The sequence below is a fragment of the Plecotus auritus genome (genome assembly GCF_963455305.1).
Source record: "Plecotus auritus genome assembly, chromosome: 2".
In the NCBI taxonomy this organism is placed as follows: Eukaryota; Metazoa; Chordata; class Mammalia; order Chiroptera; family Vespertilionidae; genus Plecotus; species Plecotus auritus.
In genome coordinates, this window is record NC_137771.1 from 102,972,613 (window position 1) to 102,999,078 (window position 26,466).

A 26,466-nucleotide genomic window follows, 5' to 3' on the forward strand; every position below is an offset into this window, starting at 1 on the left:
TTTTCTTCCCCAAATCAGGGAAGTTTTCTGTCATCATGTCTTCAAATAGTTTTTCTAATCCTTGCTCCTCTTCTTGTCCTTCTGGTACCCCTATTATTTGTATTGTACTTTATTTCATGTTGTTCCAAAGCTCCCTTAGGGTCTCCTCCTGGTTTCTATTTTTTTTCTCCAATTGTTGTTCACATTGGGTGTGTTTTTCTGCCCTATCTTCTAGCTCACTAATTTGGTCCTCTGCTTCTTCTACTCTGCTGTTGAAACCTTCCATTGTATTTTTTATTGTATCTATATCATTTTTATTTCTTCTTGATTATTACATAAGTTGTTGATTTTTCTCATCCATCCAGTTTATGAACTGTATGACACTTACTCTGAATTCTTTTTCTGACATATTGCATGCCTCTATTTGATTTAGTTCCTGTTCTGGCAATTCTTCCTTTTCTTTCCTTGGGGGTTGTTGCTTTGTCTCCCCATTTTCTGTCTCTTTCTGGCCCTGGGCACCCTGCTTCGGGTTTGAAAGGTTGAAGACCCTATCAGGACAATGGTCTGGAAATTTTTAGCCCAGAGGCTGGGTCTGCCTTGAGTCTCATGCCTTTATTGTCCCTGCTCTGAGTTGGATCCCCTTCTCCCACGGATCTGGTCCCTCAGTTGTCTTTTTCAGATACTTGGGGTGGTGGGAGCGCATGCACAGTTCCTCTGGTGTGCAACTTCCTGTGAGGACCCAGAGCCCTCTTGCATGCAATTCGCTGTGTGGCCACGGCACCCATGGCAGGGTGGCACCCTAGGTCCCTCTGGCAGTGCACTTGCAGTTTGGTTCTGTGGCCCCTGGCTGGAGCTTGCTTGCTTGCTATGGCCTGGAGTGAGGAATATGCTGGGTTGCTCTGGGTAGTCCCTGCAGGACTGTCCCAGGGGCTGAGGAGAAGTGAGTGTGGGTTGCCTTGGGTTGCACAGCCAGAGCTCCCCTGTGGCCTGAGTGAGGTACATGCTGAGTTACTCCAGATTGCCCCAGCAGCAAGACCCTGGGCTCAGGGTGGAGTGGGCGTGGGTTGCTCTGGGTTACACAGTCCCCACTTTCTTGTAGCCTGGAGTGAGATGCACACTGGGTTTCTCCAGTTCACCCCTCCTCAGTGTGGAGTGGGGGGGCAGGGAGGTGTTGCTCTGGGTCACACAGTCTATGCTCCCTGTCACCTAGAGTGAGGTGCAGGTTGGGTTGCTTTGGATGGCCCTGGCAGGAGTGTCCCAGGGGCTGGGGTAGAGTGGGCAAAGGTTGCTCTGGGTTGCACAGTCAGAGCTCCCTGTGGCCTAAACTGGGGCATGCTCTGGGTTGCTCTGGGTCACCCTGACAGCAGGTCCTGGGGCTGGGGGTAGAGTGGGTGCCGGGTGGCTTGAGGCCAGGCTAGTAGCATGGTTCTTGGGTCTGGGGTGGGGGTGGGGCACAGGGTTCCCTCTGGCTTGCACTCACTGTGGGATCTTGGAGCCAGATCCTAGGGTGCTGGATCCAAGCAGCTGGTGAGGAGGCCTGGTGCAGGAGGACACTCTGATGACAGGTGCTCCCTGTGGATGTCTGGGAGCCTGCTGGGAGGTACTGAGCCACTCACTGCCGGGTCACGACGGTGGTTCCACATAGATTATGGTTGGCAAGCGGCGTTCTCTAGGCATCCTCTGCCCTTCCTTATGAAAATTGTCTCCTCAGCCCTGTCTAATTTGTTAATTCAGGATGGGTGTTCTCTGATTTAGTTGCTTATCTGGCCTGGCCCTAGGAGGAGGTGCGTGACACTACGGCCTATTTGGCCACCATTTTCAAAACCCTTAAATATATTTTTATTTATTTCAGAGAAGAAGGGAGAGGGAAAGATAGAAATGTCAGTGATGAGAATCATTGATTGGCTGCCTCCTGCATACCCCCACACTGGGGATTGAGCCCAAACCCAGGCATATGCCCTTACTGGGAATTGAATCATGACCTCCTGGTTCATAGGTCAATGCTCAATTACTGAGCCAAACTGGCCGGGCTCCTTTATATCCTAAGCTCAGCCAGTCATACCCCTTGTAAGTCCACAATGAAGGCATGGCCTCCTGAACACCTCAGACTTAGAGCTTCAGAAGGAGAACTCTGAGGCCATCCCAGCTTCCCAGGCCAGGTCACTGTCCACACCAGTGGATGGTTATTTAATGAAACATGGACATTAGGGAGCAAGACACTTATTGTATTTAAGTTCTTCCCATCATTTATTTAGAATAAAAATGATATATAACATTTCAAAAATGACTGAAACTTTGGAGTTGGAATCAGATGAATATAGGATTCAAATCCTGGCTCTGCCACATGTAGCCTTGGGCTCCCTGAATCTCTGTTTCTTCAACTGTATGTGAGAATGAAATCATGCCTGTGAGGTGAGCAGGTCAGAGCCCAATACATAATAAATGATCAATAAGGAGCAGCTCTTGTTATTATTAATGTTTTCAACTCAACTAAACCATTTTTGGAAATACCTATGTGTTAAAACTGTCAATTAATCTACATGGAAAAAAAACTTACTTATTAACAAGTATTGAGAAGTAGTAAATTTTTTTGTTCATAGACACTTTGTGTTATAGACACCCTAGAAGGAACTCTGGATAAAACAGATTCTCTAAAGATTGTACTGGTAAGGAAGAAGGAAACAAACTAATGAGGAAACATTTTCTAACCGAAGAAGAAATAAAGATTTGCAAAATTATTCCATCTCACCAGGGATGAAAAAGACTATACTATTAAACTATCAGATTTTCCTTTCTTTCTCTCTCCTGCCCCCCTCCCTCTTTCCTACTTTCTTCCTTCCATCTCTCCTTTCTTCTTCCTTTTTTTCCCCTAAAAATGCATAGCAAGGAGAGAAGAATATTATAAATTAGACATACTTAGAAACGGCTAATAGTAACCTAAAGGGGCATGTCTCTCTTTTCCCTCCTTTCCTTTTTTCCTTTTTTTCTTCCTTCTTCTCTCCATTCCTTTTTCAATATTTTGTTATGGAAAATTTCAAACACAAAAAAAGTAGGTAAGGTAAGATAATGAACTTCCATGTACCTATCACTCAGCTACAACCTTTATTTTGCCACTGGTATTGTTTCCCTATTCCCCTATTATAAAATGCTAGAGCATTTTAAAAGAAATTTCCTCTGTTTAGAAGGCCACCAACCCTATTGGATTAGGGGTCCACCCTTATGACCTCATTTAACCTTACTTATCTCCTAAAGGCCCTATCTCCAAATACATTGGGGGTTAGAGTTTCAATATATGAATTTTGGGTGGACACAATGTAGTCATAGAAGCCAACTTAGACCCAGAGATGGAAGCCACACCCTCCTTGACTGCCCAGGTGTGTGTGTTCTCTTTATCACAGCAGTTTAGACTATTTCCTAGGCTTGTACATGTATTTGTTTACAATAGCTCTACTAAGTAAGAAGAAGAGTATAAACTGATGGCTTCTAAATGGTCACTCCGGACTGCTACAGGGTGGAAGTGAATAAACTGAAGATAGAGTAGTGAGGGGAAAGCTATCACTCAGCATGTCAAGTTTTATGGTCACACCTAACATTCAGGTAACTATGGGAAGCATAACTGTTTCTATTCTGTAAGTAAATGCCTAAAACAGTAAGAATCTTTACAGCAGGTTTCTTAATGATAATGAAACACCACACAGATCGCAGCCCTCCATACACAGTTTTCCTTCTTTTGCTCCCCTCTCTCTCCTTGGTGGGATGCTGTGTCACAGGCAGGCCAGGGAGCAAGGTGAACAGGCACAGTACCAATGGTGCTGGAACATCTTTCTGAGGTTTTATTTTCAGTTCTCCTCTCTGGAATCTGAGGCCAGAGCAGGGGTTTCCTTGTGAGAGGGAGGGATCTCCATGGTGACCTTCCTACTGGTAAAACGGCAGTAGGGGGCCCCATCGATTCAAGATGGGGACCTTGGTTGTAGGGTGGTGAGGACAGAGGCAGCCAGGCAGTAGGAGGTAGCCTGTGCCTTCCTCTGCAGCAGGCTGGAGCTCTGGCTCGAGGAGGCACGGGAATTCGGCACTCTGGTGGCCCCAGTTCGGATCACCCTGGGCCAGGGACAGAGCATGGGGAGCTGGGTACATGGAGGGGCAGATGCTGGTGCACCTGCATTTGTGCTCCTCGGTGCTCATGCGGTCCAATGGTGGGAAGAAGCCGGGCTGTCCCAGGTCTCTGGCATTCATGTAAGGTCTTTTGAAGGCAGGGTATCCATCCTCTAGCTTGGGGTTGAGGCTGGGGGTGAGCTTATAAAATTCTTTTTCCCTGAGCTGGGTGTCCACCTTCACTTGCTGTGGGAACAAATCACACATGAATGGAGGGCAGATTGAGATGGAGGATGGGGTGGCTTCCTTGGAAGTATCTAAGACAGAGCACACTTTAGTAAAAAAATTAAATTAGTTCTTAAATGGTGATATAAACAACAGAGGGAAATACTGAAATAATACAAAAGGGTTAATCGTGAAAAGTCTCTTTCCCATCCTCCCATCTCCAGAGGCAACCACTGTCACCAGTGTTTTTTTGTAACTTTCTAGAAATATCATCTGTACATGTAGACATGTGTGTATATATCCAAGCCCTTGGTTGGTGTATAAACAATGCACATTATAATTGAATTCTGCACTTCGATTCCACTAAATAACGTATCTCAGAAGTTGTTCCACCTTTGTGTAGACATTATTTTTAGTGCAGCTACTTCTAGATAGAAAAGGATGTTTTACATATAACTGATAAATGAAAGCTGTCCAGAATTTAAAGGACTCCTACAAAATAATAAGAAAGGGACAAGCAATTCAAAATATTTATAACAAGTGAAAAGATATTGGGAAAATATTTCAAAGCCACCAAATTGGTAAAATTTTTAAATGTCTGGTATTACCAAGTACTGGAAAGATTAGAGAGTAGCAGGCGAGGCTGCCTCTGCTGGGGAGAAAGTCAATGATGCCACCACTGTGGCAACCAGTGATGTCCCAGTGGCAACCAGTGCCACTCCAGGGATGGGTGACCTCTCGCACGTGAGGCTGTGCTGCATCTTCACTGCAGTGTCTGGGGGCAGGAGGCTAACAACAAATAAAAAGCCCAAATGTCTGCCACCAGAAGGGGCAGCCTGTGTGGCATACTGTGCCATGCAGGACATGAAGACCATCTACATGTGCAGCAAAAAACAAAGGTCACAGAAGATGCAATATGACCCAACATATAATAAAGTTCCTGAAGGTCAACCTAAACAATTGGTCTAGAAGTGCACATACATGCAGGGTAAAATGATTTCTTCTTAAAAACACGTTCACACAAGGAAATGACTTGCCCCACACTCAGCATGGGAGCTATTCTGAAGGTGGGCGAGGCTGAGTAGGGGCCCGGAGGGCCCGTCACTGCATCTGTGTTTGCTGTGTCAGTGCTGTCTCACCCATTGGTGTATATTATTTACGCTATTCTGTATGCACGGCCTGTATACATTTTCACACATACCTATGCAGAAAAGACCTCTTACTATTCGACCTCCTGGCATTAGGGATTGTCCTAAGCAAGTGCCTCCGAAGTCCACATGCGTATCGAAATGAAATAAAGATGTCAGTGGGCAGTTGAATGGAAGACAGTGCAGAACGCGTCTTACCTCTTGCGGTGAGATGCTGGAGTACTTGCGCTTCCCGTGGTGCTGATAGTCGACCATGTAGGAGCTTTGGTATATGTCTAAATCCACAGGGGCCTGAAGGGCAAGGGCGAGTACAAACAAGGTGCTAGTGCCTGGCATTGGGAGCTCGGCACGAGTGTGATCTGGCTTCCGCTGACCTTTCCCATGCACCCTGCTCCCCTCCATGCCTTCTTCCTCCAGCCTCACATCTTTCCTCTCTTCACAGGTGCGTGGCACGCACGCTTATCTCCTGCTGGAGACACTAGTTGCTCACCTCACCGACTGACAAACTCCTACATATCCTCCAAGACCCAGATTAACTCTCTCCCCCATAACATCTCTCCAAGAGTCGGCCTCTCTCCTCTGCTCACCCGCACTTGTCGTGTGCACTGCACTGACTTAATGAGTGCACTGGGTTAGGACCTAACCATAGGCATTCCCTGCAGCCCCCAGTCCTGTAGGTATTTCTCTCTTTCCGCGTCCAGCACGTCCAGCGCGGCTAGAGAGCGGGTCCAGTTCCTGAGTAGGGGCGGCTGGGGATTGAGAAATAAAAGAAAGAGACAAGACACAGATATAGAAGGAAAAAGCTGGGACCACCGTCCTCTTCTGATGGAGAGACAGGGACAGGGACCTAGAGCCAATCCAGCGAGTTTATTTTATATCCCAAATACCAGGAAGTTTCACCAAAAGGTCAAGACCAAAGGAGATTATTTGCATTCTTGAGTAGGCCCTGAGCATTGCTGGTGCTAGGCTAGATTTAGATATCAAAACTACTTCCCCACACCAAGGGCTGAAATGAAGGTCAAGCTGACAACACCCTTGCCCTTTTGGCAAGGCGTGTTCCCAGGGCGTGGCTTTGCCTGTCGCCTTGGGTTCAGCTGACAATAATTAAATAATGCCCATGTGCCTTCCCAGGTGCTGTCTACACAGTCCCAGCACAGTGCCCCACACACCGAGGGTGCCTACTAAACGTATACTGAGTAAATAAATGAACCTCCAGAAAATTGTAAACCCTTAGCTTTCCTCTGCCCATTTACAACAACAAACATTCCAGAGTCATGACCTGAGGGAGCCCCAGAGCCTAAGAACCCAGCCCTTCCCTGGCCTGTTTGCTGCCGACCTTGAGATGGTCACAGGGGACAGAAACAGAAAGCCAGGGCACTCACCTTTAGGGGGCACACCACACCTGCCATCGCAGATGACCTAGGCACAGACAAGCGGGTTAGCCCTGCTTCTACTACAGGCAGGGAAAACAGCCACTGCTCACATGTTGTGCCAAGCAGACACAGCTTGCCCAGTCCTCCTTGCCCCACCCTGTACATTATTCAGTCATCGGGGGTTGGCTGCAGCAGGGATAAAGGGGCTGGTGGACTGGGGCCCTGGGACGAAGGGGCTAAAGCAGGACTGAGAAGGAATTAGAGCTGTGAGAACATCAGGTTCGCCTCTCAAGAAGGGCAAGTGCAGCCTGGTCATGTTTAACAGTTGCTCTGGGAACAAGTAAGCCCGGTTTACAGCACTGGCCAGTTTCTGTGGGCACAGGCTCCACCGTGGCCATGTCGAGCTCTCCGCACGTCATCACTGATGCGGAGTTTTGCAGATGTACCCAGATTGGGCCCTCAGAGCCAGAAGGCGCTGCGTCCAGCACAGGCCCCACTGAACAGAGGCTCTGAGCTGCCGAGAGGAGGCACGCCCAGGACGTAGGCAGCCGATTCAGAAGCACACACCGTGTTTTCTAATAGAGACAGGGTGTCCAGTGGAGGACAGTTGTGAGGCTCCGTATTCCAGCTAAACAAGAGCATGTGTGGGTCCAGCCCTGGCCCTGGTCCCCAGCCCTGAAGTCCTGTTGGGAGGCCTTATACCAGGCACTGGGGAGCTCCCTGAGCCCACCCTCGCTTGTGTCGTGGATCCTGAGGTTCTCGATTGGTCCTCCACTTCATTCTCAAGGAGCCCTGCCCTGCACCCCACTCCACTCAGCGGGCTCTGATTGCCGGACCTCATTTGGCTCCTTGCCCCTACTTTTTGTGTATAGACGGGCCCCTCTTGGGGCTGGGACCAGCCCCTGCCAGTCTTGCTGCCGAGGGGAGATGCTGCTCCTGCCCAGCTGACTGCAGGGGCCCGCTGCATGGAAAGGCTCCGCCCACGGCCATGCCTGTCTTTGAGATGAACCCTGACCTACATGATGCAGGCTGTTTGGGTCACAGACCCTGGGCATTGTGTTGAGGTGACTGGCCAACCTCCTGCATGTCAGTGCCCCTGTCCCTGGCCACCTTGTCTCGCAGTGAGCCACTGGAGTCCCAGCACACCTGAGCCACCATGAACCTGGCAGCTTTGGGAGGGACCCAGGAGAGCTTTCCAGCAGCTGCAGAATCAGTCTATTTCCAGGAGAGGGGGACAAACAGACCCCCATGAGAATTATGACATCAGACTGTGTGTGACTGGATCTGTCTGATACCATCACCACTCCAGGCCTCTGTTGCCTGAAAGGCTAGCTTATCCACTTCTGTTCTTCAAAATTCCACCCTCTTTCACACTTGGGAGTATTGGCCAGGAGGTGGAGTAATTGGAACCCTTGAAATTGGGACCAGCATTGCTGGTGGGAATGTAAAATGGTGCAACAGTTGTGGAAAACAGCATGGCAGTTCCTTCAAAAGTTAACAGAGTTACCGATTGATCCAGCTATTCCACTTCAGTACATACCCAAAAGGACGGAAAGCAGGGGCTTAAGAAGATGGGTGCACACCTGTGTTCACAGCAGGATCACTCATAATAGCCAAAAGGTGGAAGCACCCAAGTGTCCATCCACAGATGAACAAATAAACAAGACGGTACAGACAATAGAATATTTTTCAGCCTTAAAAAGTAATGAAGTACTGACACATGTTACAACATAGATAAGCCATGAAAAACATTATTCTAAGTGAAGTAAGTCAGCCATAAAGGACAAATATTGTATGATTTCACTTATAGGAGGTACCTAGGTCATCAAATTGATAGAGACAGAATGTAGGCTAGTGGTTACAGGCACTGAGGTGAGGGAGGAATGGAGAGTTAGTGTTTAATAAAAATGGAGTTTCAATTTGAGAAGAAAAAGTTCCGGAAATGGATGGTGCTGATGATTGCACAACATTATAAATGTACTTGATGCCAATAAACTGTACACTTAAAAATTGTTACAATGACCCCGGCTGTGTGGCTCGGTTGGTTGAGCATCATCCCATGCACCTAAAGGTTGTGGGTTTGATTTCCGATCAGTGCACATGCCCAGGTTGTAGATTCAATCATTGGTCAGGGCATGTGTACGAGGCAACCAATTGATGTTCTCTCTCACATCGATGTTTCCCCCCTCTCTAAAATCAATGAAAATATATCCTTGGGTAAGGATTTTTTTAAAAGGTTAAAAATGAGGGAAGCATTTGAGAACTTGCTTCCCGGCAATTGTCAGTTTTGGCTCAAATAAACTCTTGCAAAAACTCTCCCAAAATGGTAAGTTTTATGCTATTTACACTGTTGTTGTTTTTTAATCCTTACCCAAGGATATTTTTTTCCCATTGTTTTCTGGAGAGAGTTGAAGGGAGGGAGGAAGGGGATAGATATACATACACATCAACTGGTTGCCTCCTGAACATGCCCCTATTGGGGCTGGGGAACCTGCAACAGAGGTATGTGCCCTTGACCCAGGAATCAAACCTGTGACTCGTTGGTCCATGCCCTGACTCTAATGACTGAGCAACACTGGCCAGGGCTGTTAAAAGGCCACTCTGTTTAAGGGCCACTTTTTCCATGGTCTCTCACCAGATGTCCCCTTTCATTTATTCAATCAATATTCATTGGACCCTTATTGTGTATTGGGCACTGTTCTGAACCTTGCAGATTTAACATGAACTAAATAAGTGGAAATCCTGGTGTGCACAAAGCTCATATTCCGGTGAGAGCAAAACTCAAAGTAAAAGCGCTAAGCAGCGAGCCTTTGGCAAATCAGTGAAGTGACGTGAGAGAGAGAAAGTGACTTCATCACAAGGACATTGAGCCCCTGGATACAGCCATGCCTGAAGCTTAACTACATCTGGATTTTGCAGTTTATGTGAGCCAATATATTTCTTTTCTTGCTAAAGGCAATTTTAGTTGAGTTTATGTAACTTACAGCTAAAGCAGTCTCCACAAATTCAAGGCTGGGGGGCTAAGTAGTTACTCCTCATAACTGACTGGGGGGTCCTTACAGTAAAGGTCTTACTCACTTTCACGTCCATCAGTGCACTGTCACACTTAGGGGTTAAAAAGTGCTTGTGAATTTAATAAAACTGAAGGAAATGGCAAAGAAGAGGGTAGAAACAGAATGGCTGTTGAGACAGCAGTAGAGGGGATGGCTAGATCCTAAGTGATTTTTGTGCCTCAAGAATATATTTTTCAGGAAACTATTACCAAGTAGATTTTGGAGTCTGGACTTAAAATCCTGGGACATTATCTTCATGTTTTTGGTAAATTATGTAAGTTCAAAAGAAGTCAGTTGGGACCATCTGTAAACATTCTATATCCACTTAGAATGAAAGTAGGATGTCACATCGATGTTTGTGAAGGTACTTGGTGTTCTCCACGGCAATAATCACCCATAACTTTCAGAGTTTCTGTGCTATGCCAGATATTGTGCAAGGATCTACAATTATAAGAATGAAATAAAACCAACAGTCTCAGACTTAATGAAGTTACAGTATAATTGGGGACAAGTGTATTATATAAATAATCACACAAATGAGTCTTTAATTACAATTGTGACAAGTGCCATGAAGGATGTATATAGGATGTGGGGACCTGATCCAGTCTTGGGCCTGGTCTGGGAGCACTTGCCTCAAGCAGGGACATTTTCACTCAGTCCTCAACAGGAAGGAGAGTTCTTGGGGGCTGTGTGGCTGCTGCTAGGCTGGAGGGAGGCTGGTCTTGGGTGGAAGAGAGGCTGGTCTGCTCCAGCAAAGTGAGGTGGGACAAGGGCGGCTCCCGGCAAGGCTGGACAGGGAGCGGGGCCTTCGTCCAGCAGGTTGACTTTGTCCTGAGAATAATGGGATGTACTGGGCAGGTGAAGCAGTAGAATGATGCATGGGAGGCGCATATAAAAAAGCTCACTTGGACAATGGTCTGTGTGAAGGGAACAGAGGATTCAGGGGGAGGAGTTTGCAGGCCACTGCATGACGATGGTGGCTGGGCAGGCTGGGAGAGGTTCAGTGGGTATGGAAAGTGTGATGGATTCAAGAGCTGCTTTGGAAGTAAACACTATAGAATTTGATCAGTATTAGAAAGCAGCAGGGGCAAGTCAGAGAGGAATCAAAGTTATTTGGAATGAGTCACTGGGCGGTGATGGTCCTTTGGGCAAGTGGGACATGCTGGGGGAGGAGCCATCCTGGGGAGTAAGACTTTGGGGTTGTGGTTGTGCAGCCTGTGTGGCTTCCGAGGGGAGAAGGTGAGTTGACACCTGGGTAAAAGGATCCGTAGGTCAGGGAAGAACACTCTGGACATGTGTTACATACTCTGGAAATGCTGGTGATAGGGGTGGTATTTGAAACTAACAGAGAAGTGTTACCATATTTGGGCACTGTACCTCCCCACAGCCCTGTGCTGCCATGCTGCCTTAACAGCATCCTTTGCCTCCATAAAGAGTGGTCAAGGGCAGCAGGAGGGAAATCAGGCCAGAGGAGTGAAAGGTCAGGGGGTCCATGTACTCAGGCCTCTTTTGAGTCCCCTGTGCTTGCTGCCTGCGCTGTGGTGGAGTTTCTGCTGAATCTCTTGGCTTCAGAATCAACGTGCAATAGTCACCCAAATGCCTACAGGCACTCACTCAGCAGGCCCACCCGGCTCTCCTCAGGGCCTCAGAGTCCCTGGATTTTCATGGACAATTGGAATACTTCCTCCGCCCAGACAACAATGTAGCTTTAAACTTTTGTAAACTTGCACTGAAATACTGCAAAATGTCACATTGTACCTATGACTTTTAAGTTTTTACAGCATGATACAAGTTATTTTCCCAAAGTACAAGACACAGGGGAGTTGCTCATGGTTCTGGCTGTCTCTTCAGCAGCATGTGAGGGCAGATATTTTCAACGTTTAAAAAGAATGAAAAATAAATCAGAAAGCAAGTTTTGTTTGGGTTTTTTTTAGTTCTAAATTTACACACAAGAGTTGGATTCAAATTGTCTGGGATAAGATAAACTAAATTGTGTAATAGAAACTAATATGAGTGTACGTTTAAAAGCATGGTCCCCGTGATGCAAATGTTGCTAAAAAGCACACAGAAGAAGGTGGTGTGGACAGGACTCAATGTGGTGTGTCCAAAGCCCAGGGCTCACCCTAGTCTCCCTCCCCCAGGAGGATAGTCACCTCTGAATCTTTTCGTTTTTTATTGATAAAATAGTTGGCTCAATACATATTCATAGTTAGATGGGAACACTAAATAAAGAGGAAAAACATGTACAATGACTTGGCATATGGCTTGGTATGCTGCACGAGTTTCATTATTGCAACCTTCATTCATTTGAGAGAGATTCCACTTGGTCTTCTCTGGAGGGAAAGCTAGGCCCCCAGTTTCTGTCTATGCAAATCCAGCACGTTAATATTGTTAAATCACAGGAGGAAATTCTTCTCCCAAACCAGAAGCCCTTGAGTTCCTCCAAGTTTATATTAAAGGGATTACAATCCATTTCCTCCCTAATACGCTAATGCGCCATGGGAAGCCCTCAGGCCAGGAATTAAAGCATTTACGCCTTTAATTAGGAGCGAACCTCCCCTTAGAGCCTGAAACACAAACAGCAAGTCTACACTACAAAGGCCTCCTCCCAGACCGGGATATTGATCCCTCTCCTGGAGCCAGGAGCCTTCTGGGGTTTGGGTTTAGCAAGCACAGCCACCTTTCCCAAAGTGGGTGCCTTCGCCTGGAGGGCCCTCTGCAGAAATAGAAACCCCTTCCCGTGAAGAACAAATAAACAAAAGCAGCAGCAGAGTTAATGGGAATCAGTCCAGGGTCACAGCGGGCAGGAGGGCCCGGGAAGCTCCGCCTGATGCTGGATTGTCCCACAGCCTCCCTCTCCAACCTGGCCTTTAGCTTGCAAGTGGAGGCTCTGAAAATCAAGACACCTTTGTGCTTCAGAGGTCATCACATGGGGGTTTACCAAACACAGCGGCCACCTTTTCCATTTCAGATTCATAGAGAGCAGCTGGGTCACACAGGACAGGGTTCCTCCGGGAGCAGCCCAGTGACCGTCTGCTTCAGAGTGCCCTGGGATACATAGAACACCCAGGTTTCTGCTGCCGTCTTCTGTGTCAGAGTCTTGGAGAGAAGGACCCAAGCCCTTGGTACCTGTAAACAAGCTTCACTGGCGATTCCTGTGACTCTTCTGCAGGCACAGGAGAGAACTGTGGCTGGGCCACCCCTGCTCTTCACAGGGGAGGGAGCTACATTCCAGAATCTTCTAGGGACTTGTTCAGACAAGCAGGGCCCAGGCTGGGATGGGTGTGGCATGGCGGATGAGCACATTTCATGAGAAATGGTACCAAAAGAGCTCATGAAATTGTTACATTGGGATAAGCACTTGGGGACTTTGCTTCATTGGTGCAGGTATTGGCTGCCTTAGGTGAGCAAGGTGTGGTGCTAGGTGTGTGTGCCTGTGACTGTGGGATTAGGAAGGGTGTGTTGGGGTGATTTTAAAAGATGAAAAACACAAGGCTCCTGCCATCTAGCACTTTACAAACTGGTGAGGGGGAGACCGAACCAAGATGGCTGCGTAGGTAAACACCTAAACTGCTGCCTCACACAACAATTTCAAAACTACAACTAAAAGACAAAACGTCTATTACCCAGAACCACGGGAAAGCTGGCTGAGTGGAAGTTCTACAACTAGAAGGAAAGAGAAAAGAGCATTGAGATGTGCACAAGCACTGAAAAGCTGAGGTATGGAGGCGCGCATATCGGGCTGGCGATGGGCGACTGGGAGCGCTGCTTTTTTCAACCCAAAGGGAGACAAGCTCCCGATTACTCTGAACTCCAGTTTCTGGGGAGACGGGGGGACCCAAACTCCTACGGGGTGAAGCTGGACTGTGTGCCATCGGGTCGGAAAGTGAGGGTGGCTTTCTTGCAGAGGTGCGCGCAGCAATCATTGTTTACTGCACTGGGGCGCGGGAGGCGGGGACTTGGAAACGCAGAGACGGCTGACTGGCAGCCATCGCTGTTTGCCACGCCCTAGCCTACTGACTCCCTGAGACCCCGCCCCGCACAATCTACAAACCCACCCAAGCTCCACGCAGCGGCTTTTGCATATAAATGGCCTGCCCTATCTCAGCTTAACCTAACAAACTGCAGCTCTCGTCAGACAGCTCCAAAACCTCCAAACCCCAAGCAAAGAGGAGAAAACTGTAGTTCTCGCTGTAGCGCCTGCTGGGTGGCCTCAGACAGTAGCTGACTTGTACCCCATTGGAGATCCAGAAGCTAGTGTACCTAGTGGTCAGTGTGAGATGACACCAGATTTCAACTACTCACATCCATAAGTGACACATTCAAGAGGCAGACTCAGTGAGCACCAAAGCCCCACTGAAGCAAGTCCAGCCCCATAAGCATGTCTCCAGCACTGCAGTTCATCCATTATAGACACAGCAAGTCCTCACAGCCAGTTGGCCTGGAGGTCAATTCTTCCCAGTGTACCAACAGCAATCAAGGCTTAACTACACCAAGACTTTGCACTCAGCCCACAAAGGGGTGTACCAAGAGTGTCCACCTCAGGTGATAGGCTGAACCACTGGTCACCTACCACAGAAAACCACTCCATCAACACAGGGAAGCAGCAAAATGTGTAGACAAAGAAACATGTCATGAATGAAAGAAATGGAGGAAAGCAAACTACTGGACATAGAGTTCAAAACCACATTTATAAGGTTACTCAAGAATCTTCTAAAAACCACTGAGAAACTTGATGAGACCTCCGAGGAGGTTAGTGAGACCTACAAGGACCTTAATGAGAATGCCAAAAAAATGGAAAAGGACCAGTCAGAAATTAAGCATACACTGTCTGAAATAAAGAATATACAGAAATTCAACTGTAGATCAAAGGACCCCAAGAATCAAACCAAAGATCTGAAATATGAGGAAACAAAAAACACCCAACCAGAAAAACAAAAAGAAAAAAGAATCCAAAAATATGAAGATAGTGTAAGGAGCCTCTGGGACAACTTTAAGCGTACCAACATCTGAATTATTGGGGTGCCAGAAGAAGAGAGAGAGCAAAATATTGAAAACCAATTAGAAGAAATAATGACAGAAAACTTTCCCTACCTGGTGAAAGAAATAGACTTACAAGTCCAGGAAGCACAGAGAACCCCAAACAAGAGGAATCCAAAGAGGACCACACCAAGACACATCATAATTAAAATGTCAAGGGCAAAAGACAAAGAGAGAATCCTGAAAGCAGCAAGAGAAAAACGGTTAGTTACCTACAAGGGAGTACCCATATGACTGTCAGCTGATTTCTCAACAGAAACTATGCAGGCCAGAAAGGAGTGGCAAGAAATATTCAAAGTGATGAACAGCAAGAACCTACAACCAAGATTACTCTACCCAGCAAAGCTATCATTCAGAATTGGTCAGATAAAGAGCTTCACAGATAAGAAAAGGTCAGATAAAGAGCTTCACAGAAAAGAAAAAGCTAAAGGAGTTCATCACCACCAAACCAGGATTATATGAAATGCTAAAGGGTATTCTTTACGAAGAGGAAGAAGAAGAAAAAGGTAAAGATAAAAATTATGAACAACAAAATGACAACAAATACATATCTACCAACAAGTGAATCTAAAAATCAAGTGAATAAAAAATCTGATAACAGAATGGACTGGTGAATATAATAGAATCAGGGACATAGAAAGGGAGTGGACTGACAATTCTCAGGGGGAAGGGGGAGTGAGGGGTGCAGGAAGAGATTGGACAAAAATCTTACACCTATGGATGAAGACAGTGGTGGGGGGTAAGGGCATGGGGTGGGGTGGGGAATCAGGTGGAGGGGAGCTATGGGGGGAAAAAAAGAGGAATACCTGTAATAATCTGAACAATAAAGATTTATTTAAAAAAAAAAAAACTGGTGAGGGGAGGAGGGAGGAAGTGCCCAGAGGGGAACGGGCAACTAGATGGGGAGTGCAGCATGGAGGGCGATGAGGTGCAGAGGGACTGGAGATGCAGTGATGGAATTAAGTCTTCAACCACGAGCTTCTCTGTGTCCAAATCTGGCCTATCAGTGAAGCTCCAGCACCCCTGACTCAGGGGGAGTCACTTCCTGCCACTCCCTTTCTCTGACTGTGCATGACACTCTAGTCTAGCAGGTAGTTGTCTCTAAGTTGATGCCTTTTCCATGTCTGCATTTAGTTATGCATGCTTTACTTCGCCAAAAGATTTGAACTGCCTTTGCCTCTCCATCTCCCAGAGCCTGCCAGACTAGGCCTGCTGGCCCCTCAAGTCTGTTCTTTGGTTGTTTGGGGGGTTTTTAAGGGCAGGCTGGAAGGCCAGGTGGGGGCTGGACCCTGAAGACCCTCATGCCGGGCTAAGGAGTGGAAACTTTCAGAGGGAGCCTGAGTGCGAAGAGGAGAACTTGAGAGTCAGATGATTTCTCATTTGAACCCAGCTCTGCCACTTGCAAACCACCTGTCCTTGGGGGCCTTATATTCTCTGCTCAGTTTCCTTGTAAGTGTTACAGTGGGAAGGAAATGGCTGGTCAGGGTGCGTGCAGAAGACAACCAATTGATGTATTTCTCTCACATGGATGTTTCTCTCTGTCTTCCACTCTCTCTTACAAAAAAAGATCAATGGAAAAATATCCTCAGGTGATTATCCTCTCAACAAAAAATTCATCTAGTCCAGCCGGTGTGGCTCAGTGATTAAGTGTCAACACATGAACCGGAGGTCCACTGGTTTGATTCCCCATCAGTCAGGGCACATGCCTGGGTTGTGGGCTCGATCCCCAATAGGGATGTGTAGGAAACAGCCAATCAATGATGTTTCTCTCTGATCGATGTTTCTATTTCTCTATCTTTTCCCCTCCTTCTTGCTCTGAAAAAAAAAAAAAAAAAAAAAAGAATAAAAACATTTTAAAAATTCATCTAGATTATCAGCTTCTCTTTTGCCAAAAGGACTGGAAAGGGAATGGAAAATTATTACCCTCAGGGTCTCTTTCTCCTGATAAATCTAAGATGCACTCTCTGAGTGCTCAGTAACTATTAATTGTTATGATTACTGTTGACAATGACGGAGATGGTAATGGTGAAGAGTCTATGCCCAAAATAAGTAGAAAAAAAATTGTCCCTAAAAGAACTTACCCTGCCTACCAGATACTGCAGCATGTTAGCAGTGCTTATTTTGTCCCCTTTACCTGTCACCTTTCCTACATTCCTTTAAATGCTTTCTGGGCCATGAGTCCGGGGTCAGGAGTGGGTCGGCCATTTAGATGTTGAAAGGGCAAGGTGATCAGTAAGTCACAGCTCCATTCCCTCTCAGCCTGACCTGGCACTGGCCCGTAATCTGGGAGAGGATCTCCTCAGCCCACACACTGCACACTAGAGGGAAGCTCCGAGAGCAGCATCTTCCCAGGAATCTCGCTGACAGATGAGTCAGTCACTTCGAGGTCAGCTCTCCTCATACCTCATAAGGCAAACATGGCAGTGGGAGCTTCGATTGACCTTTTTGGTCACAGACACTTTCCAGATGAGCTGGTGGATCTTAGAGTGTGGTCCTTGGGCCTCTGGGAGAGACTACGAAGAACGCAGAGTCTCACGATCCCGCTCCACACCTTCTGTATCAGGATTCCATGGGCAGGCTGGAGTCAGGCATGCGGTCAGCATGTAAAAGCAGCTCTCAAAGGGGTTCTCTTGAACCCTGAAGTCCGGGGACAACTGAGGGAGACCTCATTGATATTTTGCCGATGGGTGGGTCTTTCAGGACCCCATTATGACTGATTATATCTTTGTGTGAAGCATTTTGGCAGGACCCTGATGTAGAGAATAACTAGAAATAAATAAAGCTTGATTTAAGTGGGTTCCTCTGTGTACACTCCAGCAATATCAGACATAAGATAAACCAAAAACCAATAGCATTAGGAAGAAAATAAGACAACTTCATTTATTGCATGTAAATGACTAATTATTTTGTATCTACAATCTGGTAATAGATTTATTTTGTATATTGTAAAAAAGACAACTTCAAGACATATTGTGTAGATACACAATGTGTACTGACTCAATTAGCAAACAGCTCAGATCTATATATAAGCATTAGTAAAAAAAAAAAAAAAGTTTTAAAACTTGAGGGAAAAATTTTCCTCCCTATTTATATTCATTTGTAACCTGTAGTATAAAAAGTAAATTTTAGTTTTTTCCTACTCTTTATACCAAATTTCTTCATGGAGCTGTTTCATTGGTTAAAACCAATGACTCACCTGTGTGTAACAACACCTGGAAACTTTCACCAATTTCCTCCTCCCTCCCTCCGTCCCTTCCTCCCTCCCTCCGTCCCTTCTTCCAAATGTTCACTGAGCATCTGCAATGTTCCAGGCATTGGAATATATTAGTGGACAAAGAATATGGCTTACCCTTTGTGATTCCACTATCTGGAATGAGTTTTATACTAATCACATGAATGTAACTCTAGAAATAGTGCCTGAACACAGCCATCCACTGGTGGCTGTGGCCAGGGAAACAGCATGAGTCCTTGCAGGGAGCACAGACCGTGTGTTCGTGTGACTCTTGGGCAAGCTATTTAGCTCTACGCCCTCTTACAGAAAATGCAGATAAGAATGCCTACTGCACAGAGTAGTTAAATGAATTAGAAATAATATATATATACTAATATGCACAATATTATTAGACATATAATAATACAGTATATAATCATAATAGTGTATATAAAGCACCTGGTGCACAGTAAAAGCTCAACAAATGATAGCCACTCCCCCCCACCAAAGAAACCCAACCCTATATTTAAAAAGACAATCACATTTACAATTTGTTATAATTCTTGGTAAACCTACCAGGTCAAAAATTGAGTTTCACTCCCCAAAACTTGCTGTTCCTCATCTTTCTCAAGAGGTCACACATCAGCCCAGGCCAGGGACTCAAGACCCACCAAGCCCTCAATGTGTCTGTTTTTCCCCATGCCCTTTTCCAGCCACCATCAATTTCATGAGATGGACCTTGCAATGGGGTCCGCCTCCGCTCGATTCTCCCCCTGCAAACAGGGACTTCTTTCTAAAGGCCAAGTCCAATATATTCACTCCCGGACAAGTCCCCATGCTCCCTATGACCTTCAGGATAAAGCCGAACCTCTTCCCTAGTGGACAGTATCTTCCAGCTCCAGCCTCCGCCCACCACTTAGTCGCTCCTTCCTTCCTTCCACCCCAGCATCACACTGAAGCCAGTCCTTCTGACATGCCAAGCCATCTCTGGGCTCCAGGACTTTGCATACTCTTTCTCCTCCTCTTCACCCAGCTAGTAAATTCCTTTCCAGCTTGTCACTTTCTCCAGGAAGCCCCCCTTGCCCACAACTAGAGCATGTAAGGTGCCTCCAAGTTGCTGCAGTGCACCTGAACTGCCTCTGTCATGATGCTCATCTCATGTCCTGGCAGCTGGCTGCTTATTAGCACACTGCCTCTGAGGTCATTTGTGAAGTTCAAACTCAATCCTGATACTTAGCCCTAAAGCCCTAAATGAATTTACTAAGCTGCACTGGGCCTCAGTTTCCTCAGGTTTGTGGTGAAGATTAAATGAGATCATGCATGTAAAGTGTTCAGCAGTGACCTGGCACATAATCAGAATAAATGCTGGCAATTACAGTAGCTGTCATCATTAAGGGTAGTGGACATGACAGTTGCTTACCCAACATTCATTCCATCCTTCTGCATTGCACAGCAGCTACACAGTTTGGGTTGATTTACCTGGACCACCAGCTGCATAGATGGGATCTGATTCATTCAAGCGCAGTTCTTGAACTTCAGAGCATCAGAGCCTGCGGGAGGGCATGTTAAACATAGAGTCCTGGGTCCCACTCCCAGAATTTAGATTCAGTTTCTGATCCCAAGCATTTGCATTTCTGGCAAATTCCCAGGAGAGGCTAGCAACCACACTTTGAGTAGCACTAGTCTAAGTCAATTAGGGTATCTTATTTCCTTTGCCTTATGAATGAGCCAGGGATGAACACCTAGATTTATGATGGTTTAGTGACTGCAGGAGAGCAGCTCTCCCCCCAGCCCCTAAATGCAAAGCAAGTAACTGCAGATGTTGCTGGTAGCTATCTTGCAACTGTGCAAGATGTTTGTTCTTTTTTTTTTATTAAATATATTTTATTGATTTTTTTACAGAAAGGAAGGGAGAGGGATAGAGAGTTAGAAACATTGATCAGCTACCTCCTGCACACCCCCCAGTGGGGATGTGCCTGCAACCAAGGTACATGCCCTTGACTGGAATCGAACCTGGGACCTTTCAGTCCGCAGGCCGACGCTCTATCCACTGAGCCAAACCGGTCAGGGCTTTTTAATATATTTTTATTTATTTCAGGGAGAAAGGGAGAGGGAGAGAGAGATGGAAACATCAGTGATGAGAATCATTGACTGGCTGCCTCCTGCATGCCCCCTACTGGGGATAGAGCCCGAAACCCAGGCATGTGCCCTTGACTGGAATCGAACCCGGGACCTTTCAGTCCACAGGCCAACGCTCTATCCACTGAGCCAAACCAGCTAGGGCAAGATGTTTGCTCTTTTGAGCAAAAGTGAAATTACTAGGCTAGAAGTGATACACACAGAATCACAGAAACAAAGTAGGATCTTGACTGAATGGAACTTCAAGCCCCAGACCCCTTAGTTCCTGGAGTTAATAAGTTCCTCTTATTGCTTAAATCAATTTATGTTGAGTTTTCTGTTACTTGCAACCAAAATCTCCTCAACTGAGACACATTATGTGCTCTTTGAGACTGAAAACTGCATTTGTTCCCCCCACCCCCAATCCCAATACTCCCTGTTGGGCCTGAGCCTGGTGCAAAGTAGGTGCTCAATAAGTGTGTCCACCCATCACAGAGGCCCTGGCGATCCTTACTGGTGTGGCTCGGGAGCAGCCCTGGAGCTGGCCTGGCTCCTCTTCTCCTGGTCTCCCCTGGGCTGACACTGCCTGGCTTCTTTCAGGCTACTTACTGCCTTGCAAATGCTCTGATTCTGCTTTTAGTGATGAGTCTTGATCTTCATAGAAAATTCTGCTTTCTTCCCATAAGCTTTGCAGAATGAGGCTGTCTTAGTTACTAATGGATGGGTATATAGGGTGTGCTATAGGACCTGGCCCTCGCTGTCTCCAAGCTGCCCACTGCATTGATTTCTTCTGCTATAAGCAGCTTTCTGTGCATGGTGGCAGTGACCCGAGCAGTTCAAACTGCCCTCAGTGAGAAGTCCCTTGAGTGGTTTCCTATGCTGCCAGAACACACTACCGCAAACTTGTTGGCTTAACACAACAGAAATTTATTCATTCACAGTTCTGGAGGCTAGAAGTCCAAAGTCAAAGTGTCAGCAGGGCCTTGCCCTTCAGAAGGCTCTTCCAGCTCCTGGTGTCCCCAGGTGTTCCTTGACTTGTGGCAGCATCACTCCAGTCTCTGCCTGCCTCAGTCTTCACGTGGCCACCTTCTCTGTGCGTCTCTGTGTATCTCTTACAAGGATACTCCCACTGGATTTAGGGCTCACCCTAATCCAGTAGAATTTCATCTTGGTCCTTACTGTAATTATATCTGCGAGGACCCCATATCCAAATAAGGTACATTCTAAAGTCCCAGGTAGACATGAATTTGAGGGCCCTATTTAACCACATCCCTTTAGATCAGGGACCTTGCTTTAAAAAGAAAAATCCCCCCTGCCCCAGCAACACCATGAAGCACTGCCTGGCAGCCCCGAGGGGCTCTGGGCTGGACTGCAGAGTGATAGTGAGCTGCAATGCACATCTCAGCTGCACCGCTACTGCCTGTCTTCTTCTTCATACTACTTGCACCTTCCAACTTTCACACATCAGCCAATGCGGTGCCCTGTTCTCTTTGACCCTGCACTCAATCCTAGAGATGCAGCCCAGGCAGGAGCTCTGGAGATGCTGTGAAGCCACGCCCCACCCCTTGAGTGATGTCTTTTTATTCTTCTAATGTCCCAGACAGGGAAGCCTTCCCTTCTCCAGGTCCAGAAGAGCGAGTTGGAGCCACTCCTCATTGGCCCAGTGGATGGCCCTGGCTCTACCCCTCAAAACCGGAGCATGTCTTAGGCATCTGCTCGCCTCCTGATTTCTATGAGACTTGAGCACATGTTTTCTTCTCTGCCCCTCTCCATCACAGTCAGGTGCAAGTGCAGGTCACTGCAAGGTCCATAGCCTCCTCCATGTCATGAAGTTCTTCTCCTTTCCACATTAGCTTCAAGGTCACCACTCATCCCCTCACTCCCTCTAAACCTTAAACACCAACTCTGCACAGCCCCAGCCACAAACTCAATTCCTTTGGGCTTTGTAACTCTTTTAAAAACACTATACTTTCATCAAGTCCACTCTAGCCCCTTGCCCATTTCATTTCCAATCTCCTGTTTCAGTCTCTTCCCTCCCAACCTCAGCTGCTCTCTTATCCTCAAGGTCCCTTACTACAGTCTCCACGGATTGCAACAACTCAACCAAATCCAAATATAGATCATACAACTGTTGTCTTCTCAACACCCCCATCCAGAACTTGCAAATATCTCTGTAAGTTACAAATAGGCTGCCTCACAGACATGTGAAACCCAGCATGTCCAAACCGTGCACTCCTCCCAGCCAGCCCTGCCACCTCCAGAACCACTTTGGTAGTAATAGTGGGAGTGATGGCAACTGCATTTATAGCTACACATTTCTTGGATGCTGCAACAGTCATTGTAACCCTATTAATGGTACTTTCACCCTTGCGATCAGCCCTCCCTATAGATGAGGTGACCAAGGCTCAGAGGACTTGTACACTTTACCAGGCTCACATGGGTGACTCAAACCTGGACTCACCTGAGCTGTACAAAAGGTCTCACTGGTCCTGGAAGCCAGAAACCTAGGAAGAGTTGGTCTGATGCCTCCTCCTTCCTCTCTGCCATGTCACTAGACTCAATTGGTTCTACCTCATTCTTTCCTGCCCTTGCCCACCCCCCCCCCGCCCCCGCCCAATCTTTCCATCTCTCTTCATCCTCATAATGCTCCCTGGTTCTCATCATTAGCCCTTCTCCCTCGGATTGCTGAAGAAACTGCTCGTCTCTCTCTCTGCCAGCCCATCTCCACCTGCTGTCCCAGAACCTTCCCGAAGCCTCGACCTGTGTGCTTTGAGACAGGTTTCTTGGCAAAGGACGATCACAATAGGCCTGGACTCTTCCTGACCCTGAGGCCCACAGTCCATGTATATAACACCCCCAGACACACTTATTTATTGCTAATCAATGAATTGACAGATATGTATGAAGAGACTGCAGAGGATGTAATCGGACCTGAGAATAAAATAGAGTCCAACTCACAGTTTCTAAGAATTGCCCAGCGAGCTTCTCAGCAGTTCTGGTGCCTGAGCCTTGCCACAGAGGATCTGACTCGGTGAGACTGCAGAGGGCAGGGGTTTGCATTGAGAACAGGCACCCAGCCGAGCCCGAGCTTCCTGGACTGTTACTGACACAGTGACATTGAAGAGTCATCCTCAGGAAGCAATGCCAAGTCCTCTGAGCCCCAGTCACTTCATCTATAGAGATGGCTGAGTCCAATGGTGCAGGTGCCATTAACAGGAGGCCGATGTCTGTTGCAGCATCTAAGGCAAGCATGTCAAACTCAAAGGCTAACACAGGCCAAATAAACAAGGTTTAAGTGTATGTGGGCCGCAAAAAAACAAAAGCTTCAATTTTCATAGAAACATAGGTCTATTTTGATAGAGACATGCTGAATACAAAGGGCTGAAATAAATGAATAATCATTAACATAAAATAATAGAACATTTTAATAAAAATTAGTATTTTTTCTTGAACATTAACTTACCAGACACTGAATAACTGCACAAATTAATAAGTGTAACGCAAATAAACCTATTTTTCTTGTTCTCTGAAAGCGAAATATTTTCTGACTTGCACAAACTACAAGACTAATGGCAATCAGCTGCTAAAATATTCGCTGCTAGTATTAGTGGAGAGAAATGGTGCTCCTGCACATAAGGCGCATAGTAATCAGTCAGCGTACGTTGTAGTTCATTATTAATAACTATGTATAACAGGATATTGTAAAAATTAAGGGACAAAATTTTTTTCCCCAAATTTTTATTAAAACATTTCTTACATACCATTATATTGGCTGGGCTGCAAAAATACTCATTGTGGGCTGTATGCGGCCCACGGGCGGTGAGTTTGACATGTTTGATCTAAGGGAAAGAAGGCTGGCCAGGTCTTGAGGGAACCCAAGGGAGGGGCTCGGAATGCAGAGTGATTGCATGTAGCAGGGATGGTGATGGCATCAAAAATTAAACGTTTAACTTTTACTTTCTTTTTTTAAAAAATATTTTTTATTGATTTCAGAAAGGAAGGGAGAGGGAGATAGAGATAGAAACATCAATGATGAGAGAGAATCATTGATTGTTGCCTCTTACATGCCCCACACTGGGGATTGAGCCCACCACCTGGGCATGTGCCCTGAATCAAACTGTGACCTCTTGGTTCGTAGGTCAAAACTCAACCACTGGGCTATGCTGGCAGGGCAACTTTTACTTTCTTTATATCCCTCAACACAGCCTGAAATCCCCGCTCGTGTATTTTTTGCTGGTTGTCCAGCTGGGTTGGGTTTCCACCATGGTGCCCTAAGGCCTGGCTCCAAGGTGAGCAAGAAGGGTTCTCCTGCACCTCCCGCATGGCTCACCTCGCACCCGCGGCCAGGCCATTGTTACCTTATTAGTTATCTTGTCGCCTTGTCTGTGTTTTTGCAAGCCGCCCGGAATCCCTCTCTGGAACAAGGCCAGGTACCAGGACATTATAATTATCAGCATCCTCTTTCAGAGACCAATTCGCTTCTTTCTTCAACTCATTCTTTTGTTAGTGTCTGGTACGCACTGTCACTGTGCTGAGGCATGCAGCAGGTGCGGAACAGGTAAGCCAGGAAAAAGAGCAAACTGCCACTGGGTGTGCGTGAAGAAGAAAAGCTGATTTTGAAGGGTCCCATGCTGCATGACTCCAGTTATATAATATCCTCAAAATAACAAAATTATAGAGATGAGAGGGGTTAGGGACGGGAGTGCGCCTGAGGCTCACCTCAGCAGGGAAGGAGCAGTCCTGTGTCTTGATCATGGTGGTGGCTACACACATCTGGATCTGTCATAAGTCACACAGACTGACCCCCATCCACCCACCCTCCCACTTACACACACTCCACACACAAATGAGTGCTGGTGAAACTGGTGGATCTGGATAAGCTCTGTAACTGTCCACTTCCTGGTATTGATCGTGTGTATAGTCATATAAGATGTTAACATCAGGGGCAACTAGAGATATGTGGGACCTTGCTGTACTGCATTTGTGACTTCCTGTCAACCTATAATCATTTCAAGTAGAACTTTTTTTAAAAGGCTCCCTGTTTTGTGGGAGGAAGAGTGGGTGTGAGGATCTCAGCTATCATAAGGCGAGACGGAGGTTGGACAGCGTGCAGTGGATGAGGAGAGGTGAGGACTGGAGGGAGGGGTGAACTTCGGGGGCTACTGATGGAATTGATGGAGGGGTAGAAGGAGAGGGAGGAAAAGAGAGTCATGTACACAGGTCTTAGACCTTAGTAACTGGATGGATGGAGGTGCCACCACTTACTGAAATCACAGAGGGTAGGGAGAGCTAGATTTGTGTGGGTAACACATCCTTTTTCCTTGTTGTTCATTGTAAAAACTTTACATTAAAAAAAATCCTTAAACTATGCACATACAGTTCAATGACTTAGTCCAGTGGTCGGCAAACTCATTAGTCAACAGAGCCAAATATCAACAGTACAACAATTGAAATTTCTTTTGAGAGCCAAATTTTTTAAACTTAAACTTCTTCTAACGCCACTTCTTCAAAATAGACGCGCCCAGGCCGTGGTATTCTGTGGAAGAGCCACACTCAAGGGGCCAAAGAGCCTCATGTGGCTCGCGAGCCACAGTTTGCCGACAACTGACTTGTCTAACGCATTGCATGTGTAGACTCTTTCCAGGCTCCTTCCAGGTCGCAAATGTCCCTCCTCACAGAGGTCACGAGAGCCTGGTTTTCAGAGTATTGCCTCCTGCATCTCATTTCAGGCTTGTCCCTCCGAGTATGCACTGGTTACGTTCAACTTGAGATGCCATGCGACATCCAAGTGAATGTATTCAAAGAACTCTAAAGTCCCTTCTAACCCAGGGCAGGCTTGTGAGCACGGCCCATTCTTCATGTGGTTCAAAGCCATTCCCTCTGGAGGCCGGAAGGAGAGTCATCTATGACAGCATCATGCACACTGTGATATAAATATTGAAAGTCACCCGGCGGTGTGGCTCAGTGCTTGATCATTGACCCATGAACCAGGAGTTTAGGGTTCGAATCCTGGACAGGGCACATGCCCGGGTTGCAGGCTTGGTCCCCAGTAGGGGGCATGCAGGATTCTCCTCATTGATGTTTTTCTCTCTCCCTCTCTCTTCCTGTCTCTGAAATCAATAAAAAATATTTTTTAAAAAATGTGAAGAAGATGGTAAAGGCTTCAGGACTTGCTGCAAAGATATCCTGTTTGCATTGCTGTTTCCTTTGCGTCATTTGACTACTTT

The 26,466-nt window shown here is 46.6% G+C and overlaps 1 protein-coding gene across 1 annotated transcript; it reads right to left on the reverse strand.

Moving 5' to 3' along the window:
- Positions 1-3,894: 3,894 nt before the first annotated feature.
- Positions 3,895-6,853, reverse strand: SPMIP9 (sperm microtubule inner protein 9; the record flags this gene model as incomplete). Its single annotated transcript, XM_080658452.1, has 3 exons — positions 3,895-4,317; positions 5,643-5,735; positions 6,827-6,853. 3 exons carry the CDS (start codon positions 6,851-6,853, stop codon positions 3,895-3,897), a joined length of 543 nt encoding a protein of 180 aa, XP_080514578.1.
- Between the last annotated feature and the right edge of the window lie 19,613 nt (positions 6,854-26,466).